Genomic DNA, 25,298 nt, shown 5'->3' on the forward strand with positions numbered 1-25,298 from the left:
AGTCAAAAGTTGTAAGATAAATTACTTATAATAAAACTGTAGGGGACTACACTTTTGTGTCTTCGTGTTCAGTAAGTGCTTTATGATTTATTTTATACCTTGGAGCATAACATCACAAAGGAGACAGAAAAGAGCAATATAATACATCTCATTCTAGCTCCCAGTAGGTAGTAGCCACTACACAATCCTAGTAAAATAACAAAACAAAGGCTCGTCACAGACTAAACTCCTGACTTCTTTTCTGACCTTTACCTTGCTTTCTACACTAAACCCATCTAAGATTATTTATGGTGCCGAATTGTTAGCAGATACCCCCATAAGGATTACCATAAAGTTGCTCTGCTTCAATAGAACAATAATGAGTTGATGCATGACTGATGCACTAGTTTGCACCAGTACGACCATTTTGTGACACTTCAGTGTTCTGCTGGGAAACTTTTGGACCTGGCATTCGTGAGATGTTACCTAGACCGGACCAAGCACCCCATAGCACTGGAACAAGCCTGATCCACAGAGGCCCCTCCCCTCAACCCATAGGATCCAAAGGCCCCAGCTAACAACATTCTGTTGCCAGACACCACAGGACACCCTAAGAAGGCCCATGTCCATTCTCTGATGAGTCACAACTGTTTTGGAGGCACAATATTAGGTCATAATGTTTTGCAGGATCGGTATGTTTTAATATCATTTATAATTAAAATAATGGTAATGACATCTTAATGCACAAATAACTAGAGTTTATTTAGACTGCATATCCATCGTAGGATATGTCATTGCATTTCTTGTATGTTATGTTTTGTTAAACCAGAGAAAAATGATCTGTAATTTTATCTGAGCTAATTCAGAACAGGTTACTTTTCAGTTGTAAAAGAGAAAAGAAAAAGGTCATGGTCCAAAGAAGAGATTCCTCTCCAGGTTATTCAGAGAGGGCATCGTTAACTTTGACATCCTTTATAAACGAGCCCAGTAAAGAACTGAATGCGGACAAGCATCTAGAGAATATTGGTTGGGCAAGAGCTGAGGTTGTTGGTGTTATTCCACAAATTTAGCATGCCGTACAACCACTGTGGTCGCTTGGGCTCCAGCACTATAAAAGGGAAAACCACTGACTTGGAATAGTCTTGTTATGGAACACAAAGTGCCTTTGTTCCATCATATATACTTTACAAGGTCTGGAGAACGTTCATCTTTTCACTCAGGAACAGCTAGAAACTGACAGACAGACATAAATGGAAGACAGGTAGTCTCAAATTGGCCACAGCAAGACCAAAGAGGAGAGGTAAATGATGCCACTTGTTGTCATCTGGGTGTCCACTGCAGTGAAGATAAAACCCAAATAACAAATACTTAATATCGAGAATGTATTTTGAGATAAAGTGCATTACCTATTCATTTGTTATTTGCCATTCTGCTTACCAAAAGAATAAATCACATACAGTATGCTGCTTTTGTTATTTACTTTACAAGTTTAGTATTTTTAATCATCTTGTTCATCCTTTAAATTAAGATTAAAACATGGAATTCTGTTACCAAGTTAAATGAGAAAATGGACGCAAAACAAGCAAGAAAGTCCATTTACAGTAAATCAAGAATAACTATTAAGAATAACACGTCATCATTTCTTCCCTGCCCTCTTCTGCAGCATGTTTAGAACCCCAAGAGTAGCATTGAACACCCTATCATGTTTGAAGATCATCTTATAGAAAGCGTCGAGGGGCAGTCGGCCAGTCGGATCTGCATGTTTCAGTGCAGTCATGGGCATGTACAGGCGGTTGGTCTGGTGGCGCAGAGGAGGCTCCTTGGTGGTGATCACTTTGAGTGTTTGCTAAATAAAAATTAAAAAAAAAGGTTATTTAACACTAGAGGGGGCTTCTTCATTATGCATTACTTGAGTTTAAACTGAAATAGAAACATGCCTCAGCCACTTCCTCTGGTGTCTGGCCTAGCGAGTTGAAGACCTTCTTAGAGTACGGCAGGTAAAGTTCTCGGAAGATCTTGGCAGTCTCTTCATCGGTCCCCGATAGATCCATCTTCTCAGCCTCTTCGTACACCTTCCTTTCAAACTCTGTCACCACGGGGCCGGGCTCAACAAGAGTCGTCCTAGCGACAGAGACAGAAAAACATAAATCTTTGACCTGCGTTCCATTACGGACGTTAAGCTGTAAAAATCTTACCAATGCAGGCTTACTGATAACTCATGATTTTAGCTGATGTATTTTTCATGTAATCACTTGATGTTAAACTTCAGCGCTTGCACTGCCAGGCTTTCACAGAATCCTTCCACGGCAAATTTGGAGGCGGCGTAGACATCATTGAACAGAAGCCCTGTGTGGACATATTAGGGAAGGAAATGCGTTAGGAAACTCTTGACTCTCCTTTATAGTTTCTTCTAAAACTTCACAAACCAAAAAACAAAAGAACAACACACCCTGTATTCCCATGACACTGCTCATCACCACGATATGGCCGCTCTGCCGCTTCTTCATGTCAGGCAGCACCTCTTTCACCAGCCGTGCCAGACCAAAGAAGTTTGTATCAAAGAGCTCCTTCATGTCAGTGATACTTTGGCACTCAAGTGGTCCAATCATGCCAACGCCAGCATTGTTCACTACAACAGAATAACTGTTTTATTATACTGTATACTTGTAGAGAACTCTTACGTCCATTTGGCTACGAGAAGGAGAGACAAACCAAGAACATCCACCCGTCTGTTGGGCAGGCTGTCGACGCACTCTTTGATGGAGGCTTCACAGCAGGCGTCCAGCTCTTTGATTTCCAGAGTTTTGTTCAAGGAGTCACCTGCTGCTTTCTCCAAAGGCCCCCGTTTTCCAAGGTCCCTCATTGTGGCAACCACTGCCTCACACAAACAACAAAAACATTGGCTGTCAGCGGCTATGCTCACTTCAGTTCTCTACCGGATGTCATGTTCTGGTTGAAGGGAGTGGGCGGCTGACCTTTAAACCGTCTAAACTCATCCTTGGCCAGCCGTGTGGCCACAGCCAAGCCGATTCCTGAGGAGCACCCGGTCACCAGCACCCTCCTGGTCCCCATGTTCTTCCACCTCTGACTTCAAGGCTCAAAGGGATCCTGACTGCTCAGTCAAAAAAAATAAAATAATGGAATTTTGTGAACTGATATGATCACTGAATGTTGCTGCAAAATGACAAGTCCTCTGAAAAGGCATTTATTACATGCACCGATACAGTTTAATAAGGTGATCTAACAAAAAAACTGAGCTTTTGCTAGCAGTGAGATGCAGCCATACGCCATCTTTGTCCCTGTTAGGCACCACTGAGGCCAAAGTCAGTTTGTTACGTGTGCCCTAATCGGCTTTATGCGTGCTGGAATGTTAAACTGCCTGCGACGGCCCAGTGCCCCTTTATTCAGGCTTGAACCAACATGCTCGCTCATCATGAGTGAATATATTTCAAGCAATAACACAGTAACAGGTCTGGAAATCTAGTCACCACACCGATCTGTGTGTCATGTGTTGGTATTGTAAAGAGAAGCAGGATGTTTAGCATGGTTTCTTTAGGTGTAATACTGCAGCCATGAACAGTGACAAAGGGTACTTTCATTTAAATAAATAATACATAAAAAGCACAGTGCCTAAATGCCTTAAAGGAGAAATACTAAATGCTTTATTTGGCGTGTACGAATGTGCACACATACAAGGAATTTGTTCTCTGCATTTAACTCATCCAAGCGAGCACGGGGCTCAGGGGAGTGGTTTGATCAAGGAAGCTAAGCCATGGACATAGAGGGGATTAAACCAGTGATCTAATATATATATATATATATATATACATTCAAGTATTAGCACACAGGCAATGATGCCAAAATCAAAGGCATAAGTACTCATATTGGCCTTAGTTTTACAGTATATAATGTTTTAGGATATTGTTTTATTATCACTTAAACCTTAGCAAAAGAAGGCTTAAATGTTTAATTCAGGCTGCATGTATCCAGACAGGGTTATCAGTGAAAAATATTCTAAAGTTATAAATGTTATGGCATTTAAAGAAAAAGAAATATCTGAATCAGGTAGGCTATGTTAAGAAAAAGCTGTTATAACAGTTTTTACAACTGGCTCCTAAATGCGGCAACGATCATGATAATAATGATGGTGACCATTTTAAAAAGCTTTAAATAAACTTTAGTCGAGCGCAGGGCTTTAAACGTAATTTAAAGTGACGCGACAGGATAAACTATCAGGATTAGATAGACTGTGAGTAGGTACTGCAGAGATTATAAATCCTCACAGGACTATTAACAAGTTTGTTTGTGTCGAGATCTACCAACCTGAGGAACGAGCGGGGTGTTCTTCAGCGACGAGAGACTGTAATAAATCAGCTGTTCGACGCTGCCTGTAGAATTCAATGAGCAGAGACACGACCGAGTCGCAACGGCACATACATTATGCAAAAACAGTAGCCGAGGTCGAAGAGTGGCTAATCGATTGTCGAGCCATGTGTGGTGCGCCACACTGAGGCCGGGCCGGGCATATACCGAGGCTGCTCCTGGCATATTGACTACTGAGCCGGGTATATTATTGACCCTCCCTCCCCCCCGTCCTGAGACCACAGCTGTTGTTGTTAGCCTAGCCACGGTAGCCAGTCTGACTAGCTGAAAAAGGAAATATCGATCTAGCCACCCGGCTGGGACCTCATACAGTCTGGTTGGGACGCGTGTGTTTTTTTCTCGCTTGTTCAATTTAGCCTTTTAACTGGAACACATAAAATCACACTGAACTGTAGCCAGGTATGCACAATGTATTTATTTTTATTTATTTATTTTTATTCACCATACACACATTTGGTGTAGGTGGGTGCTACATATAAGTTATCCTCATGAATGCCAGGTCCAAAAGTTTCCCAACAGAACATTGCGTCGTTACAAGATGGTCAGTGTTATTTACTTTACCTGTCAGTGGTCATAATGTTATGCCTGATGTGTACTTTGAATAAGTAATAGTTTGCTATCATGGTAGCACAATCAGTTTTTGGTATTTTAATGCAACCAACCACAGAGGCGGTGTCCTATACCTGCCAGGAGGTGGCAGTATGACACATTTAACAACTTCGCCCTGCGTCATCCAGACCAGGACCAAGTTGTTTTATTTTGTAGGTTGTGACCGGATGTGAAGCGGTGACATCACGCCAGAGGACTTGACCATGACGACGGCGTCAACAGACCAGTGTTTGACAGATGTTCGTTCAGGATCGACCTCCTCATTCAATGCCGAGTGCAGGAGGAGGACAGCGGGCTGTGTTCGGACTTTTTTTCCACCGCGGAGGAGAAGAGCTACGCTGACTGAAACATGTCCGGAGAAAAGGCTACGAGTCCCTGCAGCAAATTCCAAGCCAACATTTTTAATAAAAGTAAATGTCAGAACTGCTTCAAGTCCCGGGAACTTCATCTGCTGAGCGACCACGACATGGAGCAGGTAGGGCAGGTTCAACTTCAAATAATTTCAAACCTCAGTTTTACTGTTAAATCATGGAAATAAAACTTCTTTCACGGCGTGTTACTCTCAGTAAACATAGTTTCACAACTCGTTTTTGACGCCGTTATCCGTTTTTGTTTGACGTTAGCATCAGTTGAGATTAACTGACCGTTAGCTAGTTTTATCCGGTTAAAGAGTTAACTTGTAAAGTACCAGAATAAGTCCAAAAAGCACACAAACGAAAAGCAATTATGTTGAGTTTAAGGTTTAATTTGAGTTTATCTGTTAACAGATTAATACGTTGGTAGATATTTGTTTACAGCAGCCATTTTGGCAGGAAAACACAGGTGTTGCTAATGACATTGATGGTCATTTATTTATTTATTTTATTTGAGTAAATGCAATTGTTAACACAGTTCGTTCATATTTAACTCCTTTAATTAAATAAAAGTACTCAACGAAAGAGAGAAATATACTTAAAGTATAAGTAGAAGTAACGGTATAAACTTGTAAATGTGTGCTTTTCAAAGTAAAATCCTAATCCTCTAATTACCACTAATTGTCAAATAAATGTACTGGAGTAGAATAAAGTAAAATACCTCAAAATTGAAGCTGAATGCAATACTTGAATCATGAAACCTCATCTTGCTTGAGAGGTGTGGACATTTTTTATTTATTCATTTTTTTTTACCAATTCATCTACCAGTGATTCATTTTGTGTTCAAAATGTCCAAAATCAAGACAAATGTCTTCCACTATCCCACAAGCCAGAATCCGAGGTTTATGTCTACAAAATACATGTTTTATTTTGCTAAAGTTCGAATCATGAAAGTGTAGCTTTTTTCCGGATATATATGTATGCGCTGACTAAACTGCAGCTGCATGCACGAGTCAGTACTGTAAAATGAGTCTGACCTTGTTGCTGCAGCTCTTGTCATGTGGAGATGATGTAAGGGGACGATCCTGACAACTTCCTAGTTCCTACATGCCTCACATTGTTAAAATATGTTATCACTCTCTGCCTGGTTTCGCCGTGCCCTGTAATTTCAGCGTTGTTGCTCAACCTGCGAACACTACACATGGTATTACCCCGACGCTAGGCTCTCAAGAGAAAAGCTGTTTTTGCTGTAGACGTCGGGCTTCTTTTTAAAGCCTCTGCGTGCATACTAATTGGATACAAATGATCAGAATAGAGAAAGTCACATGTTTTTCTTGGTTTGTACGGGATCAGGAAGCACAGAGTGTGTGTGTGTTTTCATCTTTGTGTTCTCTTCAAGGCAATAACCAATAGTTAGTGGAACTGTTTTGTTGACTGAATACCACCTGAAGGCATTTTAAAACCAAATATGCTAAGAATTCCCTCCTTGCAGTTGCTCAAATGTGATTGCTTTCTTGATCTTATGTTAACCAGATAACCTCAAAAATACGTGTGGCAGTTTTCCTCAAAGAGGAAAGTTTTTTTTTTTTTTAGATTTTTCTTTAGTTCTGTTTTTGTGGCTTCAAGTTAAAAGTGTATAGAAAATTGGTTGAACAATTATAAAACATGGCTTAATTTGAAGTTAGTACTTAGTTAGTGCTTAATGAACAGCACTGGATGCTGTACGATGCTGTACATTGCAGTGAGTGTACCAAAAATAAGACAACTGTGAGGAGCATACGTATATGTCGAAGCCAGTTGATGATTTAACTACAGAGAGACCAACCTGATGTCTCCCTTATCATTCTACGAGACAAGTCACCCAATCACTGAGCTTGTATTTTAATTTGAGGGGTCTTGGCAAGATGTTGCAGACTTTGCTTGTAATTAGCTTCCCTTTCTGCCATCGCTGAATCATTAGTTTTGATGAGGATTTCTCCAGCCTCTAAGTATTCATGTTTTATGCACATAACCTGCACCATATTGTCGATAAGAGCAGATGAAACACAGCAGCAAAGCATAGTTGCAAGATTACGATTATTTTCTTTCTTTTTTTTAATGAAATCTGCAGGTCTGCTAAATTATGTCCTCAGATGTGTTGTTTTTAAAGCCTGACTGATGCTGGATTTTTGAGACTGATAGTTAGGAAAATCCCGACCAAGATATGAAGATGATTTGCAGATGCAAAATCTGCTCGTCAGACCTCTTTTGGCCATCCTGTGCTTCTTGTTAGTTTTTGGCCCCTACTGATGTATCTGTTTGAAGTTATTATCTGCAGATGATTTATCAGTCTCGCTCTAACTGTTATATCCAGTCGACAGTTTCAGATCCAGAGAATTAGTATTTATTATCATCATCAAATTCGAGTAGGGCATGAAGCAGGACTTTTTCGCTGGATAAAATCGTATTTCCAGTTGTGTTGACTAAGTGATTACTTGTCTGATTGTTTCAGCTCTAAACATTAGTTTTGTGAACACTAACTGTCTGGTTTCCTTCCAGGCGAAACCCATCTACGGCGGCTGGCTATGTTTGGCTCCCGAGGGCACGGATTTTGACAACCCGATGCAGAGGTCGAGGGTAGGACATGTTGAAACGGAGCAGACAGCATTCAGATATTCCATTTCTGCTTTGTGAGTTTTCCTTAAAGAAAAAAGGTGCTGTAGTGATTTTGCTTCCTGTCTTTCAGAAATGGCAGCGGCGCTTCTTTATCCTGTATGAACACGGCAGCCTCAGCTTTGCTCTGGATGAACTGGTGAGGAATAGTGAAACTATAAATGAATACTGTAACACAATTTGTACAGTAAGCCTTGCTCTGTATATGCATCTGCATCCACAGTATGTTGGGATCAAGCAGGCATCTTTAGGCCAGATGTTGTATACACAACCACAGCAGATGATTTGGGCTTAGTCTGTCCTTTAATGCACACGTCCCCAACCCCACCCCACCCCCCCGTCTCTGTGATCCCCTTAAATCTCATTCCCTCATCCTTTCATTCTACACTTAACACAGCAAACTGCTTTCTGTTCAGCTGCCATTCAGTTTCAGTAAACACGATTTGATTTAGATATTCTGATTCTCCCCAGCCCAGCACTTTGCCGCAGGGCACAGTGAACATGAATCTATGCAGCGACATCACTGACGCCGAGCCCAGAACAGGCCAAAAGAACGCCCTCTGCATCATCACCCCAGAGCAGGAAATATTCATCCGTGGTGACAATAAAGAGATCATTAATGGGTCAGTGTAAAACCGTAAAAGAATTACAGGAGCATTGAGAAAATGCAGAATCCTGCATTATGTAATGTTTTGTGTATGCGTGTCTTCTTCAGGTGGAGTGAACAGCTTGCAGTCTTTCTACGGACTAACAAGCAGAATCAGAAGAAAAAACGCAAAGTTGAACCTGTAGCCAGTCAAGTAAGCATCCTAAAAAGACTCTAACTACTAACTTCAGATTAACTGAAACAGTCAATTGATTATTAGATTAGTTGCAGACTGATCTATCATTTCAGCTCCTTATTGAAAAGTCTTTGATATTGGACTGAATAAATATAGTTGTCATTTTTGGGCACTTTAGGTTAATTGAGAAAAGAATGTCAGTATTAATCAGTTGAGATAATAAGTATTATTGCATCGCTTTACAGCAAGTGAGAGGCTGTAGATAATTAGTACCCATACGGACATTTATCTCTTCAGCGAGTCATAGTTTTAGACAAATACATCAATAAATTCATGTAGGACACCATATATTAAATGTTAATATGCTTAAAATGTAAGTGCAAATCAAAAGGTGTGTTTACACTAAATTTTGTTTCTCAAAACAAACTTTAGGAACCGAGTCCAGCGAAGATGGCAGCAACCGATCCCAGTTTTCCATCCTTGGCGGGGGAGGGTGCAGAGTCTGGACCAGATGTGGCCCCTGTCTGGAGTGTCATTGACACACGTCCCCCAGGCCCTGAGCGGACCCCTGCAGGTGCAGCAGAGGCAAAACACTCGCATACACACAGACCCAGACTTTCATGTCCGCCAGCTATTCACCGCCATTTCCTGTCCGCTTGCACTGTCCTAACGTCCTGCAGATGTTCACACACTGACAGCTTTTTATTTGTACATTTAATTTAACCCTTCTCTAACCAGGCATGTTGACCGAGCACTGGTTTGTAGTCGTGGGAATGGGCTGTAGTTTCTTTTCCTACAGGAAGTAGAGATACATAAACACACTGAGGGTTGTGTAGGAAAGCGTCTTTCTGACCTTCAGGCATCATAAAAGCCGAACAGCAGACATGATCCATAAAAGATCTCTTAAACAAGTCCTAATAGGCTGGATGATTAGCACAGGACATGACAAGTAACCCTCCCTACTGAAGGTTTGTGCTTCGGCAGACTTGACACCAGTACCCATCTGGCATCAGACTTATTGCAGGGTCTGGAAGCGTCCTGTAATGAAGGTCTGGATTAACTCCTGTTGACTGTGACTATAGGCTGCTTCGTTAGAGAGACCAAGGGTAAACACAAAGGTCCCTCTGTCTAATGAATGATGCTCTGTCAGGGTACTCGTGCTTCTTCTCGGAAAGTTGTGGAATTCTATGAGGAAAATTTCCCAAGTTTCAAACATGCACTGCATTTAATGTTGTTTAGTCTTTAATAAACACATATTGTACAGCCATATATTACGGTAGCTACAGCTAAAGCGTGGACAGTGGACAGAAAATTAACCAGATCTGTTTTGGTAATCAGTTTACTGAACAACTACCAAAAGATTCTCATTGTCATCTCTCGCATCCCTTTGTCACATTTAATCGATTAACTGATTAAATTCCTCTGTGGTTGAAATAACCAAGAAATGTCCTTTAACGGTTCCTCGGAAGAAAACTTCCAATTTACTGGCTTATCATACATCCTGCGTGTTGGTGTCGAAGTGTCACCTAAACAAAATGATTACGTAATTAGTCTCCGCACAGCTCACAGAGAGTGTGATTATGTGGATGCTACCATAGCTACTTCAGAGTGTTAACAGTGTCTGTGATATTCTAAGAACTAGTTTATTTACCTTTATATGTATTTCCCAAAGTGAAGTTTCGCACTCTTAATGTCACAGAAGTTACGACACTGCTTCTGGCCTTTATATCATAAGATAAGACTGCCTTTATTGAAAGATAAGATAACATATCATGATCTCTGTGCTGTAGGAGAAATTAAAACAACAGATTGTAAGAAGACAATAAAGTAAAAGGTGTCCTATATAAAAAATAAAAAGACTTACAGCAGAGATGTTGTGCATGTGCCCCATAAAAAGGCTTACATCTCTATGATGATGAGTATGTAGCGCAATAAAAACATAAAGCAACAGAAGCATAACTCATAATATTTAAATGTTGTTGTTAGTGAAAGGCCTCAGCGGTAGTTGGGATGAATGGCGTAACTAGTTTTGTATGAAAGTCACAATCTTGTGTGATTTAAAAATTAATGATGTCATTCAGTGTATTGGCTGCTTGACGTCTACAGAGAGACAATGAATACAGACGGTTTTCGTGCTCTGAAAGCTGTTTATGTTGATTTCCATCTCCAGGCAACACGCCCTCCTACCTGTGCCCGGTCTCCAGGGACTCTCTGACCTTGGATGGTACTAGCAGTTTCGGCAGCCCAGTTGGCTCCTTGGACTTGGCGGTCGGTGGAAGCACTAACACTGGCACTAACAACCAGCTGGCCGAGTCAAACAACATCCAAACATCAGCAAACAACCAGAGACCGAACAGAAGGTTAGAAAAGAGTTTTGAAAAATATGTTTTCTGTCCACTGTTTGGGACCAGTCTGGCTTTTATTTTCTTGTGTATGTTTCCATGTAGTCTGTGGCTAACATTTAAAGTGCGTTTGCAAAGGAAAATGGGTAAATGTGCAAGCAATTAGCACAAAGGACATCCAATGACTCCCTGCTTCCCCCCCAGTATAAAGTCGAACAGCCATCACACACCGCTAAACACCAGATCAAAGGCTCTACCCCTCCATTAGAGATCAGACTGCTGCATTTTTAAATTTAGCTTAAAGAAACCCTCCCAGTTTGTGCCCCAGCAGCATGTTCACTGGTCACGTGAAGAGAATACATGGCTCTTCACTTTTGTTGCCTTTTTGGGAAACAAAAACACAAAATACTTATCCCCGTCCAAATAAGGCCAGAAATTCCAAAAGCCTGCTGTAATTAGATATCTGTAGCATTGTTTCTCATGACCTCAATGCTGACAGTCTGCCTGCCTGTCAGAGAAAGTAGACTTCAGCTGGAGCTCAGGCTGCAGCCGTCAGAGGTAGAAAGGGCAGCAAAACATCACAGAAGTTACTCATTACTCACGCTGCCTTCACATGGAGTCGTGTTTTTTGTGTTTATGAGAAAAGTGTCCTCTCTTGTGGTATTCACAACCTCAAGTGGAAATGTTCGATAAAGTCCAAGTTCACGAGTGGTGAAGTGTGTTAGAGGTTGTGTGTAAGTTAATATATTGTAATTTAACCCTCTAATTTTCTTCATAATTTTTACAATATGTCTGAGAAACGTATGGCCTGATCCTTTTATTATGCCATTGCATTTCCCACAGTTACACAGTCATTGCTTTCGAAACTGTTAGACACAAACAGTTGCCTAGCAGCGGTGGTCTCACCACTTACAGTGGATGTTGCCACTTGAAACCCAAGCATTTTGTGTACATGACTTCCCATGATGTGACCATGGGCACTTGAGTTCCTTTTGAAGAGAGCATAAACCTGCCTCATTAAAAAGTCTCTTAATGTGCTGGAAAAAATAACATTCATGAACAACTAAAACTCTCGTCTTTATTTTTCATTGATACTTTTATATAAGAAGCTAGCAGGAACAAGGAAGACACAAATTATGAACTTTCATGGTTCTGACAGATAAACATGTTTTGGGTGGGGTTGGTGGAGGTGTGGCTGCCACGCTGATGCATCACTGCACATGAATGTGTTGTGTTTTCTTAAATCCAAAAAAGCTTAAACAAGGGCAACTGGACTTGTTGAGTTTCTTACGTTTCGTTCACTAACTTAAATAACTTCTTCAATTCTAAGAGACTGGTGGGGACACAATGTCTCTGAAGGAACTCTACAAGTCTGTCTGCAATTTGGAGTCCATTATCAAGTTGTCATGTATGTTACACTGTTGGTGATGATGTCCGAGCCCACCTGTTTGTTACCACAAGCCTGAACACCATTTTTTGCCCATCAGTTGTAATATATTTAGGGCTCCTCCTGATTGTCATTGGTCACAACTTAAAAACGTCTGATGTGGGTGATGATAGCATACTCAACCTGAGCAACGACAGTCCAGAAATTTAATTTAGTTTTCCTCTAGTGGAATTGTAAGTCTGCAAATTACGCTCCTCAAAAGGCTTTCTAGGTAAAATTGCATCTTAATCAGTTGTTCATGTTTTCCAGCCATGACAGGTCAGCAGAGAGGATGCTGGGAGTGGAGGCCACCAGGAAAGAGGGAGGGGACACAGCCATCTCCAGGGAAGGCAGGAGTGAGGCTCGCGCCAAGAAACGAGAGGTAAACACATTTTCTGATGATTGAGGTGTGCAACAGCTGACCTGTTTGTCTGCCTCAGAACCACTTCACGCTGTGAGTGGCCAGCTGTAAGGAAGTAGTCATGATTTGAACTTCTCTCTCCAGTTCTCCTTTTTTATTTTAGTCCCTCTCTCATATGAATGAATGCACTATGTACACAATGATTTTTTCTTGCCAGAAAGACTGTCTGAAAATGTGAGCCAATGTTTCCATTTTTAAAGTTGGCCAGCTTTTCACTACACCTTCTAGTGTTGTGGTTCGGACCCATTGTATGTCTATTCAAGTTCTACTTGAGCATAAACTGACCCTTAGAAAGTCAAGGTTTACCTTTTTTCGCAGCTTAAACCCTTTCAAGGCCATGGAGGATACTGTCAAAATCCTGTACATTGAACAGTGGCCTAGTCTGGCCCTGTCTAAAGGGAAAATAGTCCAAATAGACAAGAGGAATATGTTAGAATACCACAGTTTAAACATTTGTTCACACCTTGATGAGAGTGTCATCCTGGTGGACATTATATAACATAGTTTGACAATAACATTTCTTTAAAAGCTAAATATTGGTTGGGGTATCTGAAGATTTCTGCCATATCTCATGGCCTTCCTGGATACCTCCATCCGCTTAGGAAAGTCACGTGAAAGCTTCAGAAACCTGCAGATAACAGGGTTAACAATGAGCCTTCAGCCTGCGCTTCATATTTTGTAAGTGCTCAGGTAACGTGCATGTTCTGAAAAAACACTTGATATCACAATTAAGTTAGTAAATGTTGAAGAACCAGTTCAACATGTGAGTAAATACTCTGCTTTCTTACCAACATGAGAAGATCAATGCCACTTCCGTGTCTCTGCACACTGTAAATGAAGCTATGGCCTGTATGTTTCGATTTTTCTGTATGTGTTTTCATGCTCAGTGTAGCATGAAAACTGGAAATATTTGTATTTTGTGTACAGAATATTTTTTACATTTGGTTATTTTTTTTTAATCATATTTTATTAATTAACAGTTAATTAACTAACTTAGCTAGCAACTCATCTTAAAAATCTGTAATCACCTGAAGGGAAGAGGTACCCAATAGCAATCAGTGGTGATTAAATAGTGATGTATTTCGAACCGAAGAGAAAAGCAGAAAGGTTTTTATGTGAAAATACTTTTATTGTTGTAATTTCCTGCAGGATTGTTTCCTGCAGAACAAGGTAATAGGATTTTATGTATTCTTACGCTAGCATCCAACACTTACAAACCCACTTCCTGATTGTGGTTGCGTGCTACCATATGATAGTAATAATCCTGAATAGGCAAGACTGATTAATCCTAACGTGGGTTTGCCGTAATTAAGATCAGTCACTGTATCCAGCTGTAATTACCCTGTACTGGGCTGAACTGGTTAGACTAACGCCGCCAGGTGTTCTGCATGAAAGACGTCACCTTAACATTGGATTTCCCAACTAATGAAACAAATCTCCTAAATGCATTGGTGAGTCAGTGTGTTAACAAGATCCTGATTCATTCAAGTCCGTTGCGTCTTCATAGCCGTCATTTAGTCCAAGTTGAAAAGCAGGTGATGAGAGTTTGGCATCAAACGTGTGGGCAAGTCAATCCTGCCGTGTCGAGGCATGTGTCTGCAAGCGTGAGTGGCTGCATGTGTTGGCAGGTGGGAGAGCGGCGGTGAGTCAGCGCAGCATTTAGTTTGTGAACAGAACTGGTTTTAATGCCCTGAAGGTGTTCAGGCTGCATTCCTCTTGCTTACTTTTTTGCCAGGGATTCCTTGGAACCTAAACAAGATACAGTGTAATATCAGGAATGAGACTCTCAAGGACTCTTTACAAGACTCTCGAAACTCTGCTGACGAATGCAGAATCACATGATGTTTACTGAAAAATTCAGAGGTGGCTCACAAAAGGAGTGCCTCTTTTTTACAGTTTCCAAGTGCACATCTGTTTGTGAATGATAGTCACTGTGTGCTGTCAGACTAGACCATTGTGATTAAGAAGGTGAGTAAACCCTAGTAAGTGTCTGTGTGACAGTATCAACAAAACACAAACAGGACTGTTACATAAAGCAAGACTCGCTGTTAAGTCAGGCTCAGTTCACTACACTAGGCATATTTTTCCTGAAAGGTTTAAATAAGTCAGGCCTAAGTTGCCTTGATGAGCCTGAATGTTTCGGTCTGTTTAAAAGACTTGACCAGACTCCCCAGTTTTCAGAGCCATCATGATGAAACACCCTTCTGATGTAGAAAACTGTAAAATCACAGCAGTGCAACCCAGATGGTCGTCACAGTGGCAGCTGGTAATCTTTGATTAAACGCTCTCGCTCATGCCAGAGGATTTACCTTTTAAATACACCAGCAGCACATTTGAGCCCATGTGATGATTCATGTGTCTTTGGGTGCGTTTGTTTTGGTAGGCAGGATAAAGTCAAAAGAGTCTGTCCGGAGTTCATTTAGGCCTCAGAACTGGGATTCCCAAGACAGCCTCCTCCTCCCGCCCCTCAGCTTTGGGAGGCTTCTTCACTAAACAGAGGACGAGCTCTGTCTACAGTGGTCAGCGATTGTTTGGCAAGGAGAAAAAGATCAGTTCACTCTGCAGTCAGAGGCTGTGTTCCTCTGTGTGTCGTGGCCTTGGATCGTTTTCAATGTAAATGTCAGGAAAAAAAAGCACAAAGAAAGTTCTGTAGTGATTAAAGTGGTCACTTTTTCCCATTAAAGTGGTTATATAAGAGAGAAGAATGAATCTTTTGAAGAGCAGAGGCACAAATAAACAAAGGACATACCCTTTCGTCCTTTTTCATTTAATGCTACGTAGACTGAGACATGCTGTTGAAGCTGGCATGAAGCCTGAACATAAGAAGCATGCTTGAATCTCACTTTCAGTTTTGGAGCATCATTTTGAAATGTAAGACAAAAGCCGCAGAGTGTCCTGGATTATGTAGTCTCTAAAACCCTTTCATGCATTCCACAGCCAAGTCCAGTCATCCATGTGCAGTTCACTGGTGATGTGAGTAAGACTTTAACAGGCAGCGCAGAAAAGCCTGTTGGGCTCCCTGCAGTGCTCTACAGCAGGCCTAATCCTTACAGCTGACATCTCTGCCAAGCAGCAGGACTATCGGTTACTCTGGCTGATGGAATGTAGTCTGCACACACAAACTGTCCAATTCAGAAACCGTGTCACGTCTTGACAAAGCTTCCTGATAAAAATGTTAAAAATTTTTTTTATTTCATTTGGGTTTTTTGCAGAAACTACAGTCATGTGGAGACGTAGCTCAGCTCACTGCACCCCCTCCCCAGAGAAGATCCAAGTCACTGGACCGCAGAACGTCAGACACAGTCATGACGGTGAGACACCAATCCGATTCACTCATTAAAGACTACACTGTATATAATAATGGACAACATGACCACTCCTTTGGACGGAAGGAAATGGGCATTGCCATATTGTCATGATGGCATCATTAACAGCTAGCATATGTGTAGTAGTGAGTGGGGGTGGAGTTGTAATATCGGGTTCCTGCCATGTGTGGCTATCAAGAAAATAAAACAACCAATCTATGAGAGCACTTTTATGTAGAAATAAAAAGAAATTGTTTGCCATTCATCAAAGTCCAAGTTAAGATGGCTGCCACAGGCTGGTTGTAAATTATGTAACCAGCGTAAGATGGCTGAGCCCATTTCTGAAGCATTTCAGTTTCTCTTTTAGTCAGAAGTGGTCATGTGTGTCCATATTTACATACAATCCATAGTTTCATTGAAAAAAAAAAAAAACTAATAACCCTCTAATAATCATGCATCATCATACTTGTGCTCCAGCTGGCATCGAGAGAAACCTAGAATTGGTGGAGGTGGATGGTAAATTAAAATACTTTAATTTAGTCATATTCAGTTTTATTTGTAATCATGTGTCTTTCATTTAGTCTTTGCAACTCCTTCATTGAGTTATACAGTCAATAGCATACTAAACCGCTAGCCTCATTGGCTTCTAGTTGCCAGCAGCTGCCAGCAGTTGCCTTGCAGTGGCGACTTACCACCAACAAAATGTTGGCTACTGTCAACTCAAAACATCTTTTGCATTAAAAGCCCGTTATTGGTTAGAAATGTTTGTGATGCATTCTTCCAATATGTCCACGCTTATTATATATCCATTTCAAAGGCAATAAAACCTCAGTGTACAGAGTAAAGTGTAAGTTTCCTTTGTGCTTTTCATTGAACTATCTTTATTAATAATAAAATTACCCTATTTGTATCTTTACAGCCAGATTTATTGAACTTCAAAAAAGGCTGGATGGTCAAACTGGATGAAAATGATCAGGTAAACATTTTTTAATGTCTGAAACTAACCAGAAAATGGATCCATTAAAAAGTCTATTGACAATTTAAAGTATTTCCACACATTTAATCATTTTTTAACAATCTCTGTCGAATGTTCTTTGCTTCCATCTAGTGGAAGAAATATTGGTTTGTGCTATCAGCTGACAGTCTGAGATACTACAAGGACTCTGTAGCTGAGGAGGTATTTTTAAATATAGATTTTTCTTTTAAGTATCATTAACAGTCTTTGTGTGTCATTCATATATTTTCTGTTCTCTCCTCTCAGGCTTCAGCTTTCGAAGGAGAAATCGACTTAACAAAGTGTTTCAATGTGTCTGAGTATCAGGTTCAAAGAAACTACGGCTTTCAGATTCACGTAAGACTTCCCATCAGTTTCAACACCACACAGTTCATGTGCCATCTGCTACATTAAACAAGGGGTTTAATTAAATACTTATATGTTGCAGACCCAGGAAGGCATCTTCACACTGTCTGCCATGACTGCAGGGATACGCAAAAACTGGATCCAGGCACTAATGAAGAACGTTCATCCAGCCAACGCCCCTGATGTGGCTAGGTAGTCAGTCTAACTTTTGTCCAACCAGCTTCTAAAAGTCAGAGCTATTCAGTTTAAAATAGAGAACAGTAGCATCTCATAATTTTAAAACTGGAATATTAATGTTTGTTTTTTCCTTGGAAAAAAAAAATCTTAAATAATTTACATATTTTTTTTTTTTTATCTAATAAAAATCTTTAATCTTAAATCTTTTCCTGTTTTCAGTTTACTTGGCCACCACGTTCCTTGCAGTCCACCTGAAGTCCTACCCAAACCAGATGTGACTCCATCCATTGATGTCCCCACAGACAGAGACCCTCACTCCAAACCCAGGAGCGTGATGGAAAGGCGGCGGGAAGGCCGCTACAAAACCTTTGACTGGGCTGAGTTTAGACCTCAGAGCAAACCGGCAGTGACCACTGAACCTCAGAAGACTAAATCTCCCTGTTCCCTGGAACTGGGCGACCTGGAGAGGAAGAAGAGGCGAGAGGAGAGGAGGAGGAGGTATGAGAGTATGGTGGGCTTCTCTCTTGGTTTGAAAGAGATGGGAGATAAGACAGTGGATAGCGGTGTCCGAGCCCTGAGTCCAGAATCACAGCAAAGGATGGAGGAGAAGATAGAAGAGTGCTGGAGGATGGTGGAGACAACTGTGTTCAGACTGGAGAGGAAAGTCCCGTTGGTTACTGAAGCCAGAGATGCTGTGGAGATTGAGAAGCAGCTGCACAGCTATAGGCAGGCGGTAAGCAGAGAGACAGGATCACCATGCATGACAATATTATTTGAATTACATATTCTTAGATCTTATTGTTGGTGTTAAAAATAAATCAAATGTGCAATTAAAAGGAAATCTCAGTGGTGAATGAAAATGTCAGTTTAGCTTCATTCAGGCATTTTATTTTGCTCTAATGGTATTGTGTTTTATTTTTGTCTCAGTCTCCGTAATGTCATTAAATCGTTTTACAGAAGCATAATAAGCTCATCCTTTCCTGCACCAAAATGCAAACAAAATTGATAAAACTTTATTTATATGTCAGTTTTGTCTGGTTTCCTGCCCCACTCAAACATCACTAACTGCAGCATTTAATTGTCCAAGCTGCCTACAAATTTACATTTGTAACTGAAGGTGTATGTAATGTACCCGATCTGTTTATGATCACATTGGCTAAATGGAAATGAGAGCATAACCAGCTGGAGGCTTGTCTAGGATGTGACGCCTTTATGGTGTATGTTAACTCGTTTCCTTTGTGGTGTTTGAGGTTGAAGATCTGAAGGTCCAGCTGGCAGAGTCAGAGCGTCGCAGACTCAAGCTGGAGGCCCAGATCAGTACAGCCGGATTTCACCAGCAACAGGTCTGCAAAAATGTGACGTGATTGGCTGTGATTATCCCAGACAGTTTTTGTGCTTTAACATAAAGCAGTTAATCTTTCTTTTTCACCCTTTTTTCTATTGTTTTTCTTCAGCTGGACCATCCACTTTGTTCTGAAGCAGATTTCTGCCCACTAGACACGAATGAAAGGCAGCACAGCATTATCAGACGGGACATGCAGGAGCAGCTTAGCATTGAGCCGCCTTTATCAGCACCACAGCTGCCCAGCATCTGGCTGCATGACACAGAGGGGCATTTACAAGAAGTGGAGGATTTACTTCCTGAGACGGGTGCCACACCTTTACTATCACCTGCATCAGACAGCCTGGACGAACTGTCTCAGACTGATGGACAAATTTTAAACTTAAATAGCACAACAACCAACCATCACACTCTGCAGGACAGAGAAGACCATCAGCTTTTTCCCACCGCTGAAACACAAATAAATAACAATGACTTCAGTTTGCTGATGCTGGATAAGCCTGCAGGAGGAGATGATGCTTTCTTAAACTACCTAGCTCCAGACCAGGTGATGGTGAGGAGGCTTTCCCAAGAGGTGGAGCTGCTTACCACCCAGAACGAGGCACTAAATCAGCGCAACCAGGAGATGCTAAACCAACTGACGGAGGCAGACCGTGAGATTGAACGTCTGAAAGCAGAGCTCAGTGGCAGGTACACTGAGCCCCATCATCTCCCTGAAGTGGAACAACAGGGAAAGACAAGGTTAGAAAAATTGGAGACAGAGCTGAGCCTGAGGAACCAAGAGCTGCTGGATGCCCAGATGCTGATCACCTCCTTGGAGGAAAACCTGAGGGAGGCTGAGGCACTGCTGCAGCTGAACGACACGGCAGAAACCGAAGAAACAAAACAAGAGGATATTGAAAGTAAGAAAAGCGCTGAGAAAGCAGAGGGATACCTTCTTCGGTGCTTCGAAGCTACAGAGGCCAAGCTGACGGAGCTGGAGAGGCAGCTCGACCAATCAGAGCTGACCTGCAGAGAGCTTCAGCAGCAGAACACAGACCTGAAGGAGGCAGAGATACTTTACTGTCAAAGAGCGGCAGAGGCAGAGACTGACATCAGGAGGCTGAATGAAGAGTTAGAAAAGGAGAGGCTGAAAGAAGGAGACAGAAACAGAAGTGTTTCTGGTGAAGAAAAGATCCAGCAAGTGACAGAGGGGATGATCATGAGGCTGAGAGCTTTAGGGAAACTGTTAGAGGTGATCGACAAGTTAGACTTCATTAAAGAAAGTGAGCAGAGTCCTTCGGTGATGAGTCAGCTGAAATGGGAGGAAGAGTTCTGGAGTTTGGTGCACAACAAACTGAAGGACGATCACTCATATCTGAATGAGCCAGTGAAAGAGCTTCTAAATGAGGCAACAGAATGTATGATATTAGAGAAACAAATGCTGCTTGGAGGTCATGCTCTGCTTCTTGAGACAGAGGGAACATGTGAGAGCAAGACTTTAAAGGATTTGGATAATATCTGGTATAGTACAAGTGTTACAGCATCAGAAAATACAGAGGATCGCAGTGTGTTAGATTGTACTAACCAGCTGGAGCATTTTAAAGCCGTCACACGGATAAAACTTTCTTTGCTAAACCAGACTGCCTCCTCCTCGATCAGCACCTCTGTCCATGACAAACTCCAGCTGACTGCAGACAGACTGTACAACTTCCACTTTTCAGAGCGTCCCTGGTTCATTTCATTTATTCACTCTGCAGCCACTGAAGCACTGTACTGCTGTTATTTAAGCAGGCTTCAGTCAAAATATGAGAGGGGCTTCTGCTGTAGTTGCACTGACCTCATAGAGGAAAACACTGAGCTGAAAATCAGACTATCAAACTTAGAAGAACAACAAGTTTCCTCATTGGGCGCTAAGATAAACATGTACTGCCAGACAGATGAGGCTTACCCACATGACACTGAGCTAGAGAGTGAAGATGAAAGTACTGCAGAGGAAAGAGGGGAGCAAAGTGAATTTGAAGAGGAGATGGCTGAGAATGAGGCCTCGCTCAACGGGATGGAGATCCAGAAGACTGAAGATGAAAAAGAAAGTGATGAAGTGGATCTGAACATGGACATGGAGCTGATATCATCGCTGAGGGAAAGAGTTAAGGAGCTGGAGGAGCAGCTGTCTGCCCTAGCAGACGAGATGAAAGAAGAGTTTGATGGAAAAATGAGTTGTGTGCAGATGATGCATGAGAAAGAGTTGGAAAAACTGAAGGTAGGTGGCACTAGTGTGACTGATGTTCTTCCTCTTCTCATGACTCAGTGAACCTTGTGTTTGTGGTTTGTGTGGCCACACATACTTTTTTTTATCTTTTCATCTATCTCAGTGTTTTTTTTTTAGTCATGAAGATTTCATCTTATAGAGGGGTAGTATCTACGTTTTTAAGAACCTTTATAGTTTTGTTGTCACCCATTAAGGTAGAAATAGGTGAAATTAGAAGTTTATAAGTGCTGCTCTTGTTTTGTAATTAATACGTATGGCATTTCATCTCCCTTTAATATAAAATGATGTAATTAAACTATTACATTTATAATAATTAATAGAATTTATTTGATTATTGAGATTAAACTGACAGCTTAAAAATCACTCTCTACCACTTTGAAATATTTTCAGCATTAATGTAAAGTTAAAGTTGTGGTAAATATGTTTGAGCATCTTTTGTGACCTGTGTCCAGGCCACATGTGAGCGAGGGTTCGCCTCCATGGAAGAGTCTCACCTGAAGGTGATGGAGGAGCTAATGCGACGACAGCAACAGGAAGTGGAGCGCCTCCTCGTGGAGAGAGACAGGCTGCTGGAGGAGGAGAGTGCTGCTACTGCGACTGGTGAGGAGGCAGAGGGTGGAGGGGTCTGTGTGCGATTCATCACAATGAAGTTGTTATTATGAGTCATTTCAGCTACTGTTCTTAAGTTTTATACATCCTTGTTTCACAGCAATCAAAGCCATCAATAATGCACACCATCTGGAGCTGCAGAGGGAGATCCAGAGGAGACAGGGAAACACACACCAGGAAGACATTCACAGGCAGCACAGGTACAACTCATCACTGTCAGATTCTATAAGACACCTCCAGTAGTCTGAAGAGTCCAGGCGTGGTCAGGTCAGAGCTGTTTTAAGCAGAAGAGGTCATATATGTTTGGCTCATCAGAGTATTTTTAATCTCGGCATTAAAAAGTCTGCAAGATGTCCAATATACGTATCCTTAGGAAGGATTTAGATGTTTGGTTGGTTTGAGCTCACTTGGTTTCCCTAGATTATTTTGAAGAATCTGAAAATGTTTGTTTATTGTCTGTGTGTTTATTCAAGTGAGGAGTTGGCCTCCTTCCAGCGAGAGCTTGAAGTTTTGTCCCAGCAGTTCTCTCTGAAGTGTCTGGAGAACGGACATCTTGTTCAGGCTCTGGACGCAGAGAGGAAGGCCTTGTGTCAGTGCCAGCAGGAAAACCAGGACCTTAGGACCCGAAACCAGGTGATACACACACCTTAACCCATCCTCTGTGTGGTCCATGTGTACGGGTGTTATTATTATATACTGGTATTAAAATCTAAATTTTAGAGTTTGCTTTACTTTCATGTTATTCTGAAGATTTTTGTATGAAAAATACCAGTGGACATAGGTGGATTTAAGTTGTTTTCAACTCTGGTGCTTTTTATTATTACATCTAAACCTTAAGTCATCCTCTATATGGATAGGTTTTGTAACAGTATTCTTTGTTTTACATCTACAGTATTTGGGGATAATTATGCTAATTCATTTTTGCCTGGAAAAAGGAAATAACAAGTAGTAGTAATTTTGTTATTGACTTGATCTCCATTCAGGCAAAGAACCATTCAGATTGTTGAATTAGCTAGTAGCTATGTATTTATTTAATTATGCACATTTGCTCTTGAGTGATGGCACATATTACTTGTAGCTCTGAGAAGGAGAATGAACTTTGATTAATATTGCAGCCGTCTGTAGCCCAGGGCTTTAGAGTACCTTCACTCTCAGACATTCAGAAAGCATGAGGGCTGCATTAGCAGGCCTGCGTCTACACAAAGTTTAGAAAAGTTTGACTTGATCCTGCACATATACACAACTGAAACCAGTTTTTTTGTGTCATTGTGTCCAGGAGCTGAGTAGTCACCTGGCTGCAGAGATCACCAGACTGTGTTCACTAGCCAGACAGGACGCCCTGCCACTCAGTCATGGGATGGACGTGTACGAGATGGAGGTGAGTCTCTCCTCTGCAGCGACAGAAAGTAGCAGAGTGGATTTATGTGACTTTAGCGTTCTGCTGAACAACATTTCAGGGAGAATTTTTAGACTTCTTATCCACTACATTTATCTGAGTGAGTGAGATTTCACATCAAGGGTTCACAACAACACTCCCACTTTAAAGAAACCACACTTATTCTTTAATACGCATTTCATTACCCCCATGTTAATGGTTTTATTTAGTGATTTTTTTACTTTTATATCCGTTCCATCTGTTTCTGTCTACCTATTAGACATAGGGTTGTGGTGGCAATAGGCTAAATAAACTAGTGTGGACCACTAAATGTTTATATGTGTTCTTTTATTATGAAGATGCAGTTTGATTATGTGATGGTTTTATTCCAGATTACTTTGCGAGTGAAGGAGTCTGAGGTCCAGTGTCTGAAGCAGGAGCTCACATCTCTGAAGGACGAACTGCAGTCGGCACAAAGGGTGAGATTCTCACAAACACCAATGCAGTAATGATTAACTCTAGTAATGATCAACATGAAATAAACCTGATTTCTGTCACAGGACAAGAGGAACGCCACAAAGAAGTACAAGGACATGTACACGGAGCTGAGCATCGTGAGGGCGAAAGCAGAGCGAGAGGCGGACGAGTTGAGAGAGAACCTGCGGCTGACTCATCAGGCTCTGAGAGAAACTTCACCATGAGCCTTCAGCTGTAACATCGATCAGTATTAATCAGGATCAGTTGTTGGAACTGATGTGAGGATAAAGATATTTAAATTGTTCTGTTATTATTAACCTGTCCATCACTGAGTTCGTGTTCGTATTCACCAAATATTTCCATAAAATATACTTTGTGTGTTGTAATATATTTTACAGACGGTTTGTTATTGTTAATCTGTCAGTGTGTATTGTTGTTTTCTAAGTAAGTGTGTATTGGTTTTAAATGTTTTAAATTAAACTAATTACCCGGCAGAAAATGCTACACTGTAATATATCTTTATGTGTACATTATCACTTCAGTGTTATTAATATAAATGGATTATTATTTTTACCAAATGAATTTGGCTGATTACACCACCTGTGTCGTTGGATTTCATCGTGCTAAAAGTCTCTGCAAAGGGACATGTTTATTTATTTATGTATTAGTGTCACAAGGGATAAAAACACCCAGCAGCTTTTTTTACAGGCGATGTTTTTATATTTTGTCGAGATGCAGCAGAACATGTTCAAGCTCATGGACAAGGTTCAACCCTGATAAAGCTACCTGAAACATAAAGGTAACTTCCGAGTAAACATTTAGAAATAAAAGCCGTAAATGTCCTGATGACAATAATGAAACTTGTTTTAAATTTGCATCGTTTTAGATGTGTCATTATTGTAAAGGTTAAGCATAATATAAACACTAAATGGATTGTGTAAGGCTGCAAGTGTACACATTTCACATTAAATGTCACATTTCAGAACAAATGCGGTTGTCTTTTTTTGGTAGTATATTTGGCGCAAAGTTAGAAAGTCAAGGAAATTAATTTTAAGAACATTTAGTAATTTTAAATAATGTCCCACATAGGGACTAAACCTGAGAATTTGAGCCCTTTGTTATTGTGACGCCTTTCCAGTTGATTTTCCAGCTTTTACTTTGGAAGTGCCTCCTTCTTTTCCGGCGCCGTTCCTATTTATTCGGTCCGACTTGACTCTGCAGGAAGAAGGTGTCCATGATGACAAGTTTAAAATACCAGCAGTAGCCAGGAGGTCGAGATAACCTGCTGGATTCACTTCAGTAAAAAAAAATGTTGAAAAAACGCGTCGAGTGTCTTGTGCGTTTAGCTGTAGCCTAGCGGGCTAACGGTAGCTAACTAGCCAGCTAGCATGAACTCGGGCTGCCGCTGCTTTTGTTTACATCCAGTCCTGATGATGGGCCTGGAGAGGTGTGTTA

General features: G+C 41.1%; 2 protein-coding genes across 2 annotated transcripts; one reads left to right on the plus strand and one right to left on the minus strand.

Moving 5' to 3' along the window:
* Positions 1-87: 87 nt before the first annotated feature.
* On the minus strand, positions 88-4,526 carry LOC311506921 (retinol dehydrogenase 8). The gene is made up of 7 exons (XM_084571066.1): positions 4,303-4,526; positions 2,955-3,091; positions 2,692-2,853; positions 2,429-2,608; positions 2,232-2,325; positions 1,917-2,100; positions 88-1,825 (listed from the first exon to the last, which is right to left on the minus strand). The coding sequence occupies exons 2-7, from the start codon at positions 3,049-3,051 to the stop codon at positions 1,616-1,618; spliced, it is 927 nt and encodes a 308-aa protein (XP_084427192.1). The 5' UTR covers positions 3,052-3,091; positions 4,303-4,526; the 3' UTR covers positions 88-1,615.
* Positions 4,527-5,248: 722 nt separating this feature from the next.
* On the plus strand, positions 5,249-24,809 carry LOC311506348 (uncharacterized protein). The gene is made up of 22 exons (XM_084570267.1): positions 5,249-5,446; positions 7,863-7,940; positions 8,050-8,115; positions 8,448-8,599; positions 8,692-8,776; positions 9,191-9,332; positions 10,929-11,118; positions 12,797-12,908; positions 16,160-16,258; positions 17,172-17,228; positions 17,361-17,429; positions 17,514-17,603; positions 17,695-17,804; positions 18,009-18,522; positions 19,040-19,132; positions 19,244-21,373; positions 21,835-21,982; positions 22,092-22,191; positions 22,465-22,624; positions 23,268-23,369; positions 23,759-23,845; positions 23,927-24,809. Exons 1-22 carry the CDS (start codon positions 5,321-5,323, stop codon positions 24,065-24,067), a joined length of 4,851 nt encoding a protein of 1,616 aa, XP_084426393.1. The 5' UTR covers positions 5,249-5,320; the 3' UTR covers positions 24,068-24,809.
* The last annotated feature ends 489 nt before the right edge of the window (positions 24,810-25,298 follow it).

Source organism: Chelon labrosus (assembly GCF_963514085.1).
Source record: "Chelon labrosus genome assembly, chromosome: 21".
In the NCBI taxonomy this organism is placed as follows: Eukaryota; Metazoa; Chordata; class Actinopteri; order Mugiliformes; family Mugilidae; genus Chelon; species Chelon labrosus.

Coding starts and splice junctions, on each gene's coding strand:
- LOC311506921 (XM_084571066.1), bottom strand. CDS start 3,051: ATGGGGACCAGGAGGGTGCTGGTGACCGGGTGCTCCTCAGGAATCGGC. Junction 2,101..2,231: donor GCGCTGAAGTTTAACATCAA/GTGATTACATGA, acceptor CTCTGTCGCTAG/GACGACTCTTGTTGAGCCCG. Junction 1,826..1,916: donor CACCAGAGGAAGTGGCTGAG/GCATGTTTCTAT, acceptor ATTTTTATTTAG/CAAACACTCAAAGTGATCAC.
- LOC311506348 (XM_084570267.1), top strand. CDS start 5,321: ATGTCCGGAGAAAAGGCTACGAGTCCCTGCAGCAAATTCCAAGCCAAC. Junction 17,229..17,360: donor AACTGGATGAAAATGATCAG/GTAAACATTTTT, acceptor GCTTCCATCTAG/TGGAAGAAATATTGGTTTGT. Junction 18,523..19,039: donor TGCACAGCTATAGGCAGGCG/GTAAGCAGAGAG, acceptor GTGGTGTTTGAG/GTTGAAGATCTGAAGGTCCA.